The sequence below is a fragment of the Propithecus coquereli genome, unplaced genomic scaffold (assembly GCF_000956105.1).
Source record: "Propithecus coquereli isolate 6110/MARCELLA unplaced genomic scaffold, Pcoq_1.0 Scaffold390, whole genome shotgun sequence".
NCBI classification, from domain to species: Eukaryota; Metazoa; Chordata; class Mammalia; order Primates; family Indriidae; genus Propithecus; species Propithecus coquereli.
In genome coordinates this window covers 1,523,806-1,538,983 of record NW_012149619.1, presented here as the reverse complement: position 1 = coordinate 1,538,983, position 15,178 = coordinate 1,523,806, and the positions used below count along the sequence as shown (strand labels likewise).

The 15,178-nt window shown below is 48.0% G+C and overlaps 1 protein-coding gene across 2 annotated transcripts in view; it reads right to left on the bottom strand.

Moving 5' to 3' along the window:
- Nucleotides 1-15,178, bottom strand: part of PITPNM3 (PITPNM family member 3) — an 87,843-nt gene that overhangs the window by 51,889 nt on the left and 20,776 nt on the right. Inside the window, exon 3 of one of the 2 annotated variants that reach the window (XM_012652599.1) lies at nt 8,799-8,906. The exons of the other annotated variant lie outside the window; for it this stretch is intronic. Within the exon in view, the coding sequence (XP_012508053.1) occupies nt 8,799-8,906 (108 nt within the window). The remainder of the gene's footprint in view (nt 1-8,798; nt 8,907-15,178) is intronic. 2 annotated transcript variants of the gene reach the window in all.

Below are 15,178 nucleotides of genomic sequence, written 5' to 3'. Positions count from 1 at the left end.
AGTGTAAATTTTTAGAAATAAAGGAGAAAACTGTATTGATAATATAATTGATTTAATAAATAGGAAACTTGGAACCCAAAATATACAGATAATTTTTTTAACTTATAAGGAGCATACACACACACACACACACACACTTACTGAGAGAGAGAGACCATGTTTTAGACAAGAAAGAATTTCAAAAAGATAGCATATCACATTCTGCACAATGGAATAAAATTATAAGTTAGCAAGAAAACAATCTATTCACCAGGGTTCTTGTAAATGGTTCTAAACAACTCTTTGAGTAAAGAGGAGAAATATGAAGGTTTTGCACTACTTAGGAATGACAGACAGTACAAGGGCTACTTATCCAAATCCTGTGGAATGTTGCCAAAGAGGCTGGATCCAGGTTTTGTGGGGACTGAAGCTTATACAATTTTAGGGTCCCCTTTAAGAAAAAGATTATCAAAAAATCTTACTTTTACAAATTTTACCACAAAAAGGTAATAGGTGAACACCTTGCTGGGGCCCTCCAAGGTCTTGGGAGGGACCTGTGCATGCATGAACTAGAAAACAAGATTCAAGAGCTCTTCTCTCTAGAACTTGGAAAGGTATAAATAACATAAACCCAAAGAAAGTAATAGGAAAGAATGAATGAAATAAAAAATAACAGCAATATTAATTTATATACATTAAATAGAAAAATTTAAGAAGAGTTGGTTAATAAAAGTAAGAGCTATTTGTTTGAAAAGACCATCAAAATAAGGAAACCTTTGACACAGCTTATTAAGAACAAGAGAGAGAGAGAAATGTAGGGAAGGGGGAATGGCTACAAACAATGGGGAGAAGGAGAAAGAAAACATAACTGAATGTAATGTCTGAAAAAAGGCCATTGTTTTCAACTTGATGAAGGATATTTCTGGAATCCTAGGGCAAGGGTCATGCTTATTGGTGAAACATTAGCATATTTCCATGACCGCGCTACCGTCAGGATCAAACAGGAAGGCCTGCTATCACTGCTGCTACTCGGCACGGATCCGGAGAGCCAGTGTAATGCAATTTAAAAGAAAGATAAGTAGTATAAATATTGGCAAGAGTGTAACCGTGAAGATTTGTAATGATATGACACTCTAACTAGAAAACCCAAGAGAATCAACTGACAAACATTATATTAGAACTAATAAGAAATTCCAGCAAAATGGCAATATTTCAAATACATAGCAGATGAATAACTTACAAATGTATATATAAAGACTTCCTGAAAACCTATTTAAAAAGATAAATAATCCAATAGCAAGATGGGCAAAAATTATGTTTAAGAGATTCAGAAAAAAGAAAATAGGATCAGGCAACAGATTTATGAAAAGATGTTTAATCTCACTAGAAATCAGGTAAAGACAAAACAAGACAATGAGAAAATATTTTCCCCCATCAATCAGGTAAAAATTTAAAGTTTGATAATATCAAATCTGGTAACACTGTGGAGAAATGGCTAACCTAATCCATGATTGCTGTGCAAATTTACATTTGCACAGTCTTTTTGGAAAATCATTTGGCAGTATCTATTATAATTTTCCATGCTTATACTTTTAACTCATGTAACAGTCTCTTAAAAATGAAAAATGCCAATGTCTATCACTGCAGAATGGTTAAATAAATCATCTATTATAGAGAATACCATAGCACGGCTGTGGTCCCCAAGCTGTGGTCCCCAACCCCTGGGCCAGCAAGTGAGCGAAGCTTCCTCTGTATTTACAGCCGCTCCCCATTGCTCACATCACTGCCTGAGCTCCGCCTCCTGTCAGATCAGCAGAGGCATTAGATTCTCATGGAAGCCTGAACCCTACTGTAAACTGCGCATGCGAGGGATCCAGGTTGTGTGCTCCTTATGAGAATCTAAGGCCTGATGGTCTGAAGTGGAGCTGAGGCGGTGATGCTAGTGCTGGGGAGCGGCTGCAAATACAGATTATCATTAGCAGAGAAGTTTGACTACACAGAGACCATAATAAATCAATTGCTTACAGACTCAAAACCCTATCAGTGAGTGGCAAGTGACAATTAAGCTGTGTATGGTGGCAGGCTTTCCATCAGAATCCGACATTTATTTTAGTCTGCACATGGCCCGCCCATTATTTAATATAGCACTTCCATCTGCCCCTCTTTCCTGCACTGCGCACTTGTCTCAGTCACAGTTTTGGTGAACCCACAAGCTAACCCTCACAAAAATGAATGAAAAACATACGTCGCTGGAGAGCTTCTTTGAAAAGGGGGAAAGACTCAATGATGAGACAGAAGAAGACTCTAAGACTTCCAACAAAATGAAAGCTGCATTTAAAAGAAAATACCAAGAGTCCTATTTAAATTACAGGTTCATTGCAACAGGTGATTCGCATTGTCCAAGCCCGCTTTGTATAATGTGTGGCAACTGGCTATCCAACGAAGCCATGAAACCTTCAAAACTGCTTCGCCACGTGGAGACCAAGCACCCTGCATTAAAAGACAAGGCTTTGGAGTTTTTCCAAAAGAAAAAAATGTGAACACAAAAACCAGAAGCAATTATTGAAGGCCACCACTTCGTTAAATCTGTCTGCACTGAGAGCATCATTCTTAGTGGCTAACCGCATTGCTAAAGCTAAGAAGCCCTTTACTATTGGTGAAGAGTCGATCCTGCCTGCTGCTAAGGACATTGGCCGTGAACTTCTAGAAGAGGCTGCAATTCAAAAGGTATCACGTGTTTCTCTTTCGGCTAGCACCATAACTAGACAAATTGATGAAATAGCAGAGGATATTGAGGAACAATTGTTAGAGAGAATTAATGAGTCACCGTGGTATGGTTGACGAGTCTACTGATGTTGACAACAAGGCAACAATGCTTGTGTTTGTGCAATATACTTTTCAGGAGGATGTGTGTGAGGGTATGTTGTGTGTGCTTTTGTTGCCAATACCACAGCTGCAGAACTGTTCAAGTCTTTGAATGATTCCATATCAGGAAAACTGAATTGGTTGTTTTGTGTCAGTATATGCACGGACAGAGCAGCTGCTGCGACTGGAGGTCACTTCTGAACGTGAGTCATCTATGTCACTGTGTCATCTATAGAGAAATGCTGGCTAGCCAAAAAATGTCACCTGAACTAAGTGTTTTGCAGGATGTGATTAAAATTATCAACCACAGTGAAGTACATGCCCTTAACTCACATCTGTTTGTGCAGCTCTGTGAGGAGATGGACGCAGAGCACACACGTCTTCTCTTACACACAGCAGTGAGATGCTTTCTAAAGGCAGATCACTGGCCAGAGTTGCTGAGTTACAAGAGCCACTCACCACTCCAGAGATTTCTTTTAGAAAAACAGTCACCACTGGCAGCACATTTCAGTGACACAGAATGGGTCGCAAAACTTGTGTGCTTGTGTGACGTGGTCAACCTGCTCAATGAACTCAACCTGTCACTTCAGGGGAGAACCACTGTGTTCCAGTCGGCAGATAAAGTGGCTGTGTTCAAAGCCAAACGGGAATTATGGGGGTGACGAGTGAACATTGGGATTTTTGACATGTGTCAAACATTAGCAGAGATTTTGAAAGAAACAGAGCCAGGGCCTTCTTTCTCCCAGCCGGTGCATGGTCACCTGTCTCAGCTTTCAAAAGAGTTTGAGCACCACTTCCTGACCACAAAAGACCCCCAACTGGGAAGGAATGGATCCGAGACCCATTTGTGAATAAGCCAGGTGAATCGATTTTGTCTCTGCTAGAAGAGTATCAACAACTGCTTGAGATCGCACATGACAGTGGCCTTAAAAGTATGTTTGAAACAACTTCAAATCTCCATACGTTCTGGATTAAAGTCAAGGCAGAATATCCTGAGATTGCCACAAAAGTACCGAAAAGCTTGTTTCCATTTCCAACGTCCTCTCTTTGTGAGGCAGGGTTTTCTGCAGTGACAGCAACCAAAACAAGACTACGGTGTAGACAGGACATAAGCAACACACTTCAGGTGTCACCATCTCCCATCACCCCCAGATGGGACCGTCTAGTTGCAGGAAAACAAGCTTAGGGCTCCCACTGACTCTGCACTATGGTGAGTCATATAATTATTTCATTATATATTACAATGTAATAATAATAGAAATAAAGTGCACAATAAAGGTAATGCACTTGAATCATCTGAAACCATCCCTACCCTCTTCCCTGGTCCGTGGAAAAATTGTCTTCCATGAAACCAGTCCCTGGTGCCAAAAAGGTTGGGGACTTCTGTAATACAGGTGGAAAGAATGAGGTGAAATCTGTATATACTCATATGAAAAGCTCTCCAAGAGCTACTGTTAAGTGGGGGCAGGGGGGAAATAAATTGCACACTGATGTCTAATGTGATCTATCTCTAGAAAGATACCTTGCACACTGATAAACTCTGCAGTGAGGTCTGCAATTGAAAGACTAAGTAAGGGAGACTTTGGTTTTATTTGTATTGTTGATGTTTTCTTCCAAGAATTAATTCAAGAAATAAGGTGGATATTTGTACACTAATGTTCACAGCAGCATTATTCACAATAGCTAAAAGGCGGAAGCAACCCGAATGTCCATCAACAGTTGAATGGATAAACAAAATGTGGTACATACGTACAATGGAAAGTTATTCAGCCAGAAAACGAAATCAAGTATTGATTCATGCTGCAACATGGATGAACCTTGAGGACATTATGCTAAGTGAAATAAGCCAGACATAAAAGGACAAATACTGTGTGATACCACTTGTATGAGCTACCTAGAGAAGTCAGATCGACAGGAAGTAGAATGGTGGCTGCCAGGGGCTGGGGGAGGGGAGGATGGGGAGTTCGTGTTTAATGGGTACAGAGTTTCGTTGGGAAAGATGACAGAGTTCTGGAGATGGATGGTGGTGACAGTTGCAAAGCAGTGTGAATGGACTTAATGCCACTAAACTGTACATTTTAAAATGGTTAAAATGGCAAATTGTATATTATGCATATTTTACCACAATGAAAAATGTTAAATAAAAATAAGACAAACGATTGTAAAATATTAATAACAATAATAATTCATAAAGTGCACTGAGCTGATGCTGAAGGATTCTTTTCCATGAAAATACATACATGCTGGGCAATATATTACCAAAAAAGGGAACTATATAACCAAACTTAAAATAAAGCATGTGTAATACACAAGTGCCAGAAATAAAGAGGGAACTGCAATCCAGAGACAGAAGCAAAAGCTGAGACACAGGAGACTGCGGATCCCATGAAATCAGCAGAACAGGGGCTCCAGGGCCAGAGCCTGAGAACCGTACTGTGAACACCACCGACCTGACCTCAGCCACGGACGGTGAAGGCTAAAGTGGAGCCCCCTTTATAGTGGGGATCCTTGAAGGGCTATTCTATCCATAAAGGAACTTTAAAAAAAGAAACTCCATTGGGGAAGCAGCAAAGAAACCATTCACAGGCAGTGAGAAAGAAAAGTCACACATGAGTAATTAAAACCCTAAGCCTGTGCCACTTTTGGGTGTAGGGTCTAAATTTACACCACCCATGTAGAAAGGAAACTCGAAACTATAAATTTAGCATATAAAATATTCAAGATGAGTGAAACACTCAGGGACAGCGGAAAGGAACACAAAACCAGTCCCTATAAGGACAGTTTCGCAGCCCAGGGCAGGCAAGGCTCCCACAGAAAGGAAAAGCGGGGTGGGCGGAGTGGTGATGTGACCAAGATGAGTTCACAATAAAAAATGGAGAAACGAAATCCATGAAGCACCGCTAGCATGAGCACACACGTACACACACACACACACACACACACACACACACACACACACGCACACGCACTCCCCACCTCAAGAACTGGAGATGAGAGAGTAGCCTGAGAATACCAGTGCAACATAGGGTGTAAATGGGTATGGAGAGAAAAGACAGGATACAAAACAGAGTTCGGGTTTAAGAGGAAGAAGGTCAGCTCCAGGGGGAATTTGTGGAGCCTAAGGAGGCTTCAGGACATTCGGGTAGTGGTCAGTAGGAGGCTACCAGAAATACGGGTCTGGAGCACAAGACAAAGGTCTTGGGTGGAGACGGTTATCGTTGAGAGTGGCTGAAGCGCCCACGGGGGCAGCGTGATGGGCCAGGGTGTCAACCACGAGAGGGGGCCCTGGAGCGAGCTCTGTGTTCAAGGGCAGGGAATTCGAAGGAGACAAGGATATACACCCTATCTACACCACCAATTCTGACTGTAGCCTTTTCCAGGAAATGCGTTCAGAGCCTCCTGTCCCCAAGGTATTCCCAGGGCCTCTCAGAGCCCCTCGCTGAGCCTGCCTTACTGCACAGTGATCCGCGGCTCTGATCTGCCTCTCCCACTAACAGGTGACAGTACCATCCTGCTGCTCTGTGTTTCCCCCACATCTAGCACAGGGTGGGACCCCTGTGGTGGCTCCATAAATGACTGTTGGAATGAATGAAATGGATGTGCGCGTCCCACTGCATTGTGGGAATTTACACAGTGAGTGCGCAGGAGAATAGGACTGAGTTGCTGGAAATCTGGCTGGCTTCCTCTTCCTCTCCCACTCTCCCTCTCGCCTTCCTGCCCCCCATTCTGCACTGGGAGGAAATAGCATTGACTCTCAGACTCGGGCAAGCACTGCCCCTAATTCAACCGCGCATGAGCAGCAGGAAGCTTGGGTTGGGGCTGCGGTCATGCAAGCTCGTTCACTCTTCGCCCCTTCTCCCATCATTACATAATTACCTGCCATTGAATGCACTTTGCAAGCATTATCTCATTTAATCCTCACAGCTTTTGTACTAGTCCTCCACTCTGCAGATGAAGAAAGTGAGGCTCAGAGAGGGACGTGACTTTCCCTGGCCACAAAGCCATGGAGTGGTAGGGCTGAGGTTCAAACCAAGACCTCTCCGACTCCAGAGCTGCAATTTCTGCTCCTCGCATGGACCCACATATGCACGGTTCCTTCTCCCTGCCCTCCCCTGTCCTCCCAGCTCACACTGCCTCTCGCTCGCCCTCTCCTTAGCTCACACTGCGTCTGAGTCACACATTCTTTGGCAGACAAGTGGGGGTAGGGGGTGGGAAGGGGATGGCCAGATGGGTGGCGAGTATAAATCCGGGTTTGTCTTTTCACAGTAACATGCGCTGTTGTGGGGCAGGACCTAGAATCCATGACCCCTCTGGACCCCTTCTGGGATTCTTGGGGTGAAGGAAAAAGCAGACAAAAGACTCATCTTCAAACACAGCTGTGAAGACTGGGAAATTGTCCCTGGACTGGCCTTGGGGACCAGACTCAGTAAGACTCTGAATTTCTTGGGCCTGACTTTGTGGGGGCCCAGAATGGTGCCAAGCCCCAGTCCAATCTGGGAGGTGAAGCCCTGGACTGGGAATCAGGAGACCAGGCACCTGGGCCTGAGTGATGCCAACACTAACTTGGAGGATCTGGGGCAAGATGCTGCTTCTCTGAGCCCAGGTTCTACATTTGTGACATGGAACGACCATCCCAGGCCTGCCCATTTCTCAGAATGTGTGCTTTGGCAGGGGGAGGGCTCTGAACCAAGGAGGCAAGGGTGGGGGATGGAAGGAGCAGATGCCAGGGGTGAGACAGCCAATGCCAAGACAGCTGCCACCAAGAGAGCTGCCACCAAGGTGGCCATCCTCATGGCCTGGGCCAGGGCCATCTCACTGAGCGCCTCCTGACAGGGTGACCTTGCCCACTCAGCAACTCTGGCCCAGACCATGACTCTGAATGACAGGACCAAGAGAGGTCAGAGGAGAGGAGAGAAGGAAGAAATGAAGTAGAGGAGTGGCATGTGGGGTGGGAGGGGAGGGGTGAAGGAGCTGACTTGAGGATGACAGGCACAGAGGCCAGCACCCCACATCCTGGACGGGGACCCAGCCCTGGCTCTGCTTCTCACTCCAGCATGACATTAGTCAGGCACAGCCTTCAGCTGAGGTTCTCTGATCCTCAGTTTCCCCATATGTCAGCTTAGCTTTTATGATCCCCTCAACTACATCATCCACTTGCCTTTCAAAACCTGGCCCCATCACTTCACTGTCAGGAGCCCATCCTGCATCCCCTCCCCAGCCTCTCCCCTCCGGACCGACAACCCTCAGCTTAAGGTTGATGCCCTGTGTCTTGACTTATATCCTGTCACATATCACAAGGCAGAGGGCTTCATTGAATCACCTTCGGTCCCTCCTGCAATGCACTTATATACACAGTAGGTGCTCATAAACTTCCTGTTGGTCATGAAAAATAGCCAAACAGCTAGATGAATGGGTGCCGAAAAGGCTCAACCTGTTTTGTCTGTTGTTCAAGCTCCTGGTCTAGACTCCTCCTCCCCTTAAAAAGCCTCCTGGATTAATCCCCGCCATATACTCCTTTTTCAACAACTCAAGCAAAGGAAGTCCTGGCACTCACTGCTGTCCTTCTCCCCTTAGACATCAGCTCCTGCCCCTGGTCAGAGGCTCCTCCAGCTGCCACCCTTCGTATTCAGCAGAGCCCAAGCCCACAGTCCTGGCAGTCCAAGGAGCTTGGCCCCAGCCACCTGCCATTAATCATCCATGCCACCAGGGTAGCCATTCTACAGACAAAGGAAGCTCTGCCGAAGTACCCCGGAGTTGTTCTCCCACAGAAAACCCCACAGAAGTCCCCAAGAGAGCTCCTGAGGTCACAGAATTCAGGGATGCTGTGAGGGAGGTACCCCGACAGAGGGACTCTTCACAGAAGACCTAAGTCCCAGCCCTGGTTGCCGACCCTACAGCCCACCCTGCCACTCACATCTGTGCACACCCCAGCCAGAACAGAAGCAGAACCTCACCTGGGTGCTCTTCCAGCTTCCCCATGGTCTCCATCTGCTCCACCAGGTCATTTGAGTTCCACTGGCTCATCCCAATGAGGATGGCATTCTTCCCTTCAGCCACATCCTCTGTGGAAGAAGCAGAGATGGGCATGAGCAGGTAGGGCTGAGGGTAGGTAGCCCTGACAGGAGCTGTGTCTGAGGGAGCACTTATTTCTTCCTGAGTCGAGGTAGACTCCAGCTACTGAAGGTGTCTGTCGTCATAGATAGGTCTGAGTCATCAGCAACTTGCCATTGCAAGAAGACAATGGTTGTACCCTACTGAGCCCCCACTTGTTACAGCCAAAGAAAGTAACAAGGGGGCTGCAAACCCACAGAAGGCTCCATTCCTAGCACTGACAGTAGTATCTCTTGAGAGGCAGGGTGTTTGGGAAGAAAGAGCAAAACCTTGTCACTTGCTAGCAGTTTTTCTTTGGGTAAGTTATTGACTCCTCTGAGCCTTGGTTTTCCCATTTGTAAAATAGGACTGGCAATGTCCAACTCACAGAGTTGTGAGGATTAAATGAGACAATGTGTGAAAGGTCTTGGTGCATAGGAGTGGCTCATAGGTGGGAGCCCTTAAAATTATTTCTTCACATGAAAAGTAACTCACCATCAGGATTTGAGTGGATCAGGATTTGAGTGGGGTGGAAGCAGCTCTGGAGTAACTGGGAGAGCAGAAGCCATCTAGTTCTAAGCAAGCTTTGAGCTGTATGCATCCCTCAGCCCCCATCTCAACCTTATGAGGTTCTTAAGGCCTCCATTCTCCCCCACTCCTCCCCTCAACCCTGTCTCCATCCTTGCCCTTCCCCTGTGTGAGCTTAGTGATTACTCTGGGAGACATCGGTGGGGCCACATTCCCTGACCACACTGAACACAAGCCCCTGGGCCCCACACATCCAGTACATCTGGTACAGTCCCTCATCCTGCAAAGGGATGTTTCTTCAAGGACAAACCCACAGGGATGCTTGGTCTCTTCCCCACAACCTGCCCCAAAGACATGGGTCCTCCTGGTGACGAGCTTTGTGCCCTCCCTCACAGTACAGACACCTGAGGGTGTGGAGGAGACTCCCCAACCTCATGATAATTAAGAATAAAGGGTTGAGACCCATTTCACCACCAAAGGACTTTACCTAGCAGGTGGAACCAATATGGTGGCTCTGAAGCTTTGGGAGCTGTCCAGAGTTCTGATTCACTCTGCCGCTCAGTTATCCAGACCCCATTTCTGGCTAGGACACCTTCTCCTGCCTTATTTTATTTATCTATTTGATTTATTTAATAACACTTATCAAATCCTTACTACACACTGAGATTGTTATAAGTGCTTTACAAATATTAACTCACTTAATTGTCATAACAATACTAAAAAGGTACAATTATTATTATCTCCATTTTATAAACAGAGAAACTGAGTCACAGAGTAACTGAGTAATCCTTGCCCCAGGTCGCTGACTAGAGCCAGGATTCAAACCCAGATATAGGATTTCAAGAGTCCTGAAATCCTGCCACCTGGATAGCCTACCCTGGGCCTCCTGTATTGGCTAGCTGCCTAACACTGCAGCCAGGCACCACACACACCCAGACAATTTCCTGAACCCGGCATGTTCCATCTGGGGAAAGGTTTACACCCATAAGCAGCATTATGGATTGGACAGGGCTCTGACCAAGTTCCAGTGTAGATTCTGCTATATGGGAGCTTTGTGCTTTTAGAAACATCTCTCAAACACCGTGCCTGTTTTCTTACCTCTTAAATGTTAGTAACAACTCTGGCTCTATAGATTTTTCTAGCAAGCTGCTGTGGGAACAAATACACAGTAAATTTTTAAAAACTACACAAGCCAAGATGCTATAGACAAATATAGGTGGCACTATTCTTAGGGAAGCTGAATCGTAAAGAGGTTAAGAGCTCAATTCTGATGTTAGGTTGACTATTCTCAATCCTGAACTCGCCATCTGTTAGCCCTATGACCTTAGACAAGGAGCTTCACCTTTATGAGCTTCAGTCTTCTCCTCTATGAAATGATAGCACAGCAGTGCCTATGTCATGGGATTGCTATGAGGGTTATATGGGATGACGTGGGTAAAGCGTTTACAGGAGCTCCTGGCACACAGTAAGAGCACAGACTGAGATACTATCAAATGGTGGTGGCATGTGGTGTTGTGCTCCCACACGCACTCTCGGTCCCAGTTGTGCTGTTGTTTGCCCCTACGACATTCTACCCACCTCCAGAGTAGGGTGGTCAGCTGTGCGCGGTGGCTCATGCCTGTAATCCTAACACTCTGGGAGACCATGGTGGGAGGATCGCTTGAGCTCAGGAGTTCAAGACCAGCCTGAGCAAGAGCAAGACCCCGTCTCTACCTAAAATAGAAAAATTAGCCAGGCATTATGGCAGGCACCAGGCTGAGGCAAGAAGATCGCTTGAGCCCAGGAGTTTGAGGTTGAAGTGAGCTATGATGATGCAACTGCACTCTACCCAGGATGACACAGCAAGACTCTGTCTCAAAAAAAAAAAAAGAGAGAGAGAGAGAGAGAGAGAAGAAACAGAGTAGGGTGGTCAGGATCAGCCTGTAGCCAGCTTGAGTTCTTTGGCTCCTGGCTGAGTTACCCAAGCGTGCAGTTATCCATTTGTTCATTCTAACATTGCTTCTGCAGTGAGTAGATTCCTGAATACCTACTGTGTGCAGTATGAGATGTGACCTCTTCCCTGCAGGAATCCGGCTTTGTAGAAAACACAATAGGAGTAACTCTGACACGGTAGGAGGAGAGAGCCGGGGTTCTGGTCCAGTGCCAGCTATACGCAGGTGCTCAGCACATCCTGGCTCCCGTTCGTTCTGCAGTGGGTCCTCTCCCGCGGCCGTGGGAGGCTATCTGAACCCTGGGCTCTGGAGGACTGCGTGCGCCTAACCGCTGTGCGCCCAGCCTCTTTCCTCTTCTCCCAATTATGGGTTAACCCTGCTCCATCTTTGTCTCTCGGTCTTTTGTCTGTTTTTCCATCAAATATATCTTTCACAGACTCACCATGCGTCTCTCACGCTGTGCGTCTGGCCCTGTCCTGCCTGGATCTGGGTCCCTTTCTACGTGTGTCTGCCTATCTCCACCCCGTCCATCCCGCTCTCCCTCCTCATCCTGGTATCTCTCCTCTCTGGGTCTCATTTTCTCTGTCTGGATATGCCTCTTTCTCAACCTCTCCCCCTGTCTGAGGGCTTCTCTTTCCTTCCCTGGCTCTCTGCTCCTCGGGACGTCCCCACACCCCCTCCCGCAGGTCCTCCCTGCTCCCCTAGTGTCCTCCCTCCCCTGAGTCACCGTCTCTCTCCCACCTTCTCCCTCTCTCTTACTCGTGCGTGTGTGTGCGTGTGTGCATGCGTGAACCGCTCTCCTTCTCTGCCTTCTCGTACCTTCCCTGTCTCTGTGGCTGCTCTGCCCCCATCTTCCAGACATGATTTCTCTCCCTCTCTGGACCTCCTCCCGCCCCTGCTCTCCACACTCGGCCTTCACATCTGCTCTCTGGCAACAATGGGCTTGTCCCCTGAGAGAAAACACACACACACACACACACACACACACACACACACACACGGAAGCATCAGCTGAAATAGCCCCTTTTGGAGTCATTCAGACGAGAGGGGCGCTGCGTGTCAGCCCCGTGTCTCCTCTCTGCATCCTCTCCCGCAGCATGTGGGTCCTCCCAACAGGACCCACGGAGACCACAAAGGGCTTTGTTTGGATAAATGTCCTGGTTATTGATTTTGCTTTTCGTCTTCTGGTGACTGTCCCCAGCATGCGAATTCTCCTCCCTGGTGACCTCTGGTGCAGACACGGTTCTGGCATCTCCTTCACCTTCACTGAGCCCCGACCCAGCCCAGACTAAGTGCCATGCTGAGCCTCGCCCACTGTCACCACAACCCTGGCCTCGACTCCAGATTGACTCTGACCCTGGCCAAAGCCTGAACACTCCCTTTAAGCACAACCTCCAATGCGATAGGAAAGTCTTTCTCCCCTGGGGCCTCTATTTCCCCTGGATCCACAGGACTCTGGAGCAGGGAGTCTCCTTGTCCCGTGCCAGCAAGGCTTTGCCTCCAGCTCGTGGGCCCAGGGCTTGGTTGCCCTCCCCAGACAGCCCCTGCAACACCATCCATTGGCAGTCCCACGACTCCTTCTTTCCAAGGACCTGGATGTGCATTGCTGGGGCCTCTGGGGTACAGATTGCTACTCCTCACCTTGCGCTGTTTATCACGTGCCCCCATGCCCCGCCAAGGCCATCACCGCCACTCTCTCTTCACCACAGATGGCAGTCCCCACTCAGCCTGTCCCCAGAGCCTTTGGGGCTGATTCCACGGCATTCTCTTCTCCACTTCCCCTCCCCCAATGGGGGAAAGACAGAGGGGGAGCGGGGTCCCTGAAACCCTGTGGTTTGCTTCTGTGATGGCTCCTTTGCCCAGGAACAAGCATCCACCTGCCCACAGTGACATCCCTCCGCTCCATCCATGAGACAAGCAATGCTCCCCCTACCATGCTACAGATGAGGAACATGAGGTTCAGAGACTCAAGACTTGCCTGAGATCAGACAGCAGCCAGTCGGTGGCACGAACTTGAGGAAAACCTGAGTCCTCCGATCCCAGAGGATTCATATTGCTTTCTTCTATTTGCTCTTCTCTCTCCTCAGGGCTGGAAAGCCCCAAGAGGCTGCGTGATTACAGCAAAAGCCCAGATCCAGAGAAGACCCATCCCTCACTCTCTGCAAGACCCGGCCCTGCCGCAGAGCCTTTGTCTGTAAAATGCGGTTATGTGGCCCTGCACTACCTTCCTGTCCTGGTTGCTCTGGAAGATCAGGGAGTTAGAGCCCAGCAGCTCAGGCCCCTGCCTCCTGTGGAGGACCAGCCGGGCTGGGCGCTGAAAGGGCAAGCAACCCAGGACACAGCAGATGGGGGAAAGGCGCACACCTCCAGCCTCCAGCCCTGAGGGTTCCCTGTCCCTGATGGGGGCAGAGTCCCATGCTCTGCTATCAGTCAAGCTACCCAGGGCCAGATGTGTCCTGAAAATAAACCCCGGCTCCAGTACCACCACCACACTTACCCCATCCCCTGCCAACATCTTCCTCCCTACAGCTGCCGGGGCCTGTCCTGCCTGTGCGCATTCATGGAGGGGGCTTGCTATTTAGATGCCAGGAGGAAAACCAAAAGAAAACAAATATTTCCCATCAAAGTGACGGAATGGCCTGGACACTATAGCCAACAGGGTCTTGTGAGGCCGAACGTTTAGAAAAGAGCCTTCAAGGGGAAGTCCCACATCATCATTTCACAGACGCAAAGCTGTGCACCTGGCCACAGTCACACAGAACCTCAGTGGGAGGCTGGGCCGAGAATTCGGATCTCCTGCCTGCTCGTCCAAGACACTTGCACTAAGACCACCTCCTCGCAGTTAAGTGCATGTAAGCACCTTTGTCCGCACCTGGATGTCTGGTGACTTTCACGACTGCTTTAATTGGAGTGTTCTTGGCTTCTAAGTGCAAGGTCAAGGGTAAGGATGCAGCTAATATGTTCTCAATGAAGACATACATTTTGCTATAGAAACAGACCATTGGCTGGGCACGGAGGCTCATGCCCATAATCCTAGCACTTTGGGAGGCCAAGGCAGGAGGATCGCTTGAGCTCAGGAATTTGAGATCAGCCTGAGCAAGATCAAGACCCCATCTCTACCAAATATAGAAAAAATTACCCTGGCGTGGTAGCATGCACATGTAGTCCCAGCTACCTGGGAGGCTGAGGCAGGAGGATCGCTTGAGCTCAGAAGTTTGAGGTTGCAGTGAGCTATGATGGTGCCACTGCACTCTACCCAGGGTGACAGAGCCAGACTTTGTCTCAAAAAAAATAAAAAAGAAAGAAAGAAAAGAAAAGAAACAGACCACAAAGTGACCTAGGCTTGACATATCCAACCACAACCCAAATAAACTCATCTGACACCACAGTTGGGGCCGCTCTTGCTCCAAATTCGCATCCTTTCAGGGATGGAGACTCCAAAAGGCATTGTCATTTCCCTCTAGAACTTAGCATTTGATGGCCAGGAACACTATGAAATCTGGGCTGTCCTAATAGCTCAGCCTTCCCTCCTTGGCCCACCAAGCCCTTGTTACCCATGGCTACTGGCCAGACCACCTGTCACCGAGCAATCTTCATGCCCCACAACAAGGGGCTCAGCCACTCCAGGTCCAGGCATGGCTCCACTCTGAGGGTCCACCCTACACGAGAGATCCTGAGTTCTGTGTCTCTGGCCTCTGGGACAGGAACAGGGGTACCCAGGGCCAACACCAAGCCTGGACAGGAAAGCAAGTGCAGAGGATAGCAACTGCCTCCCACTACACAGG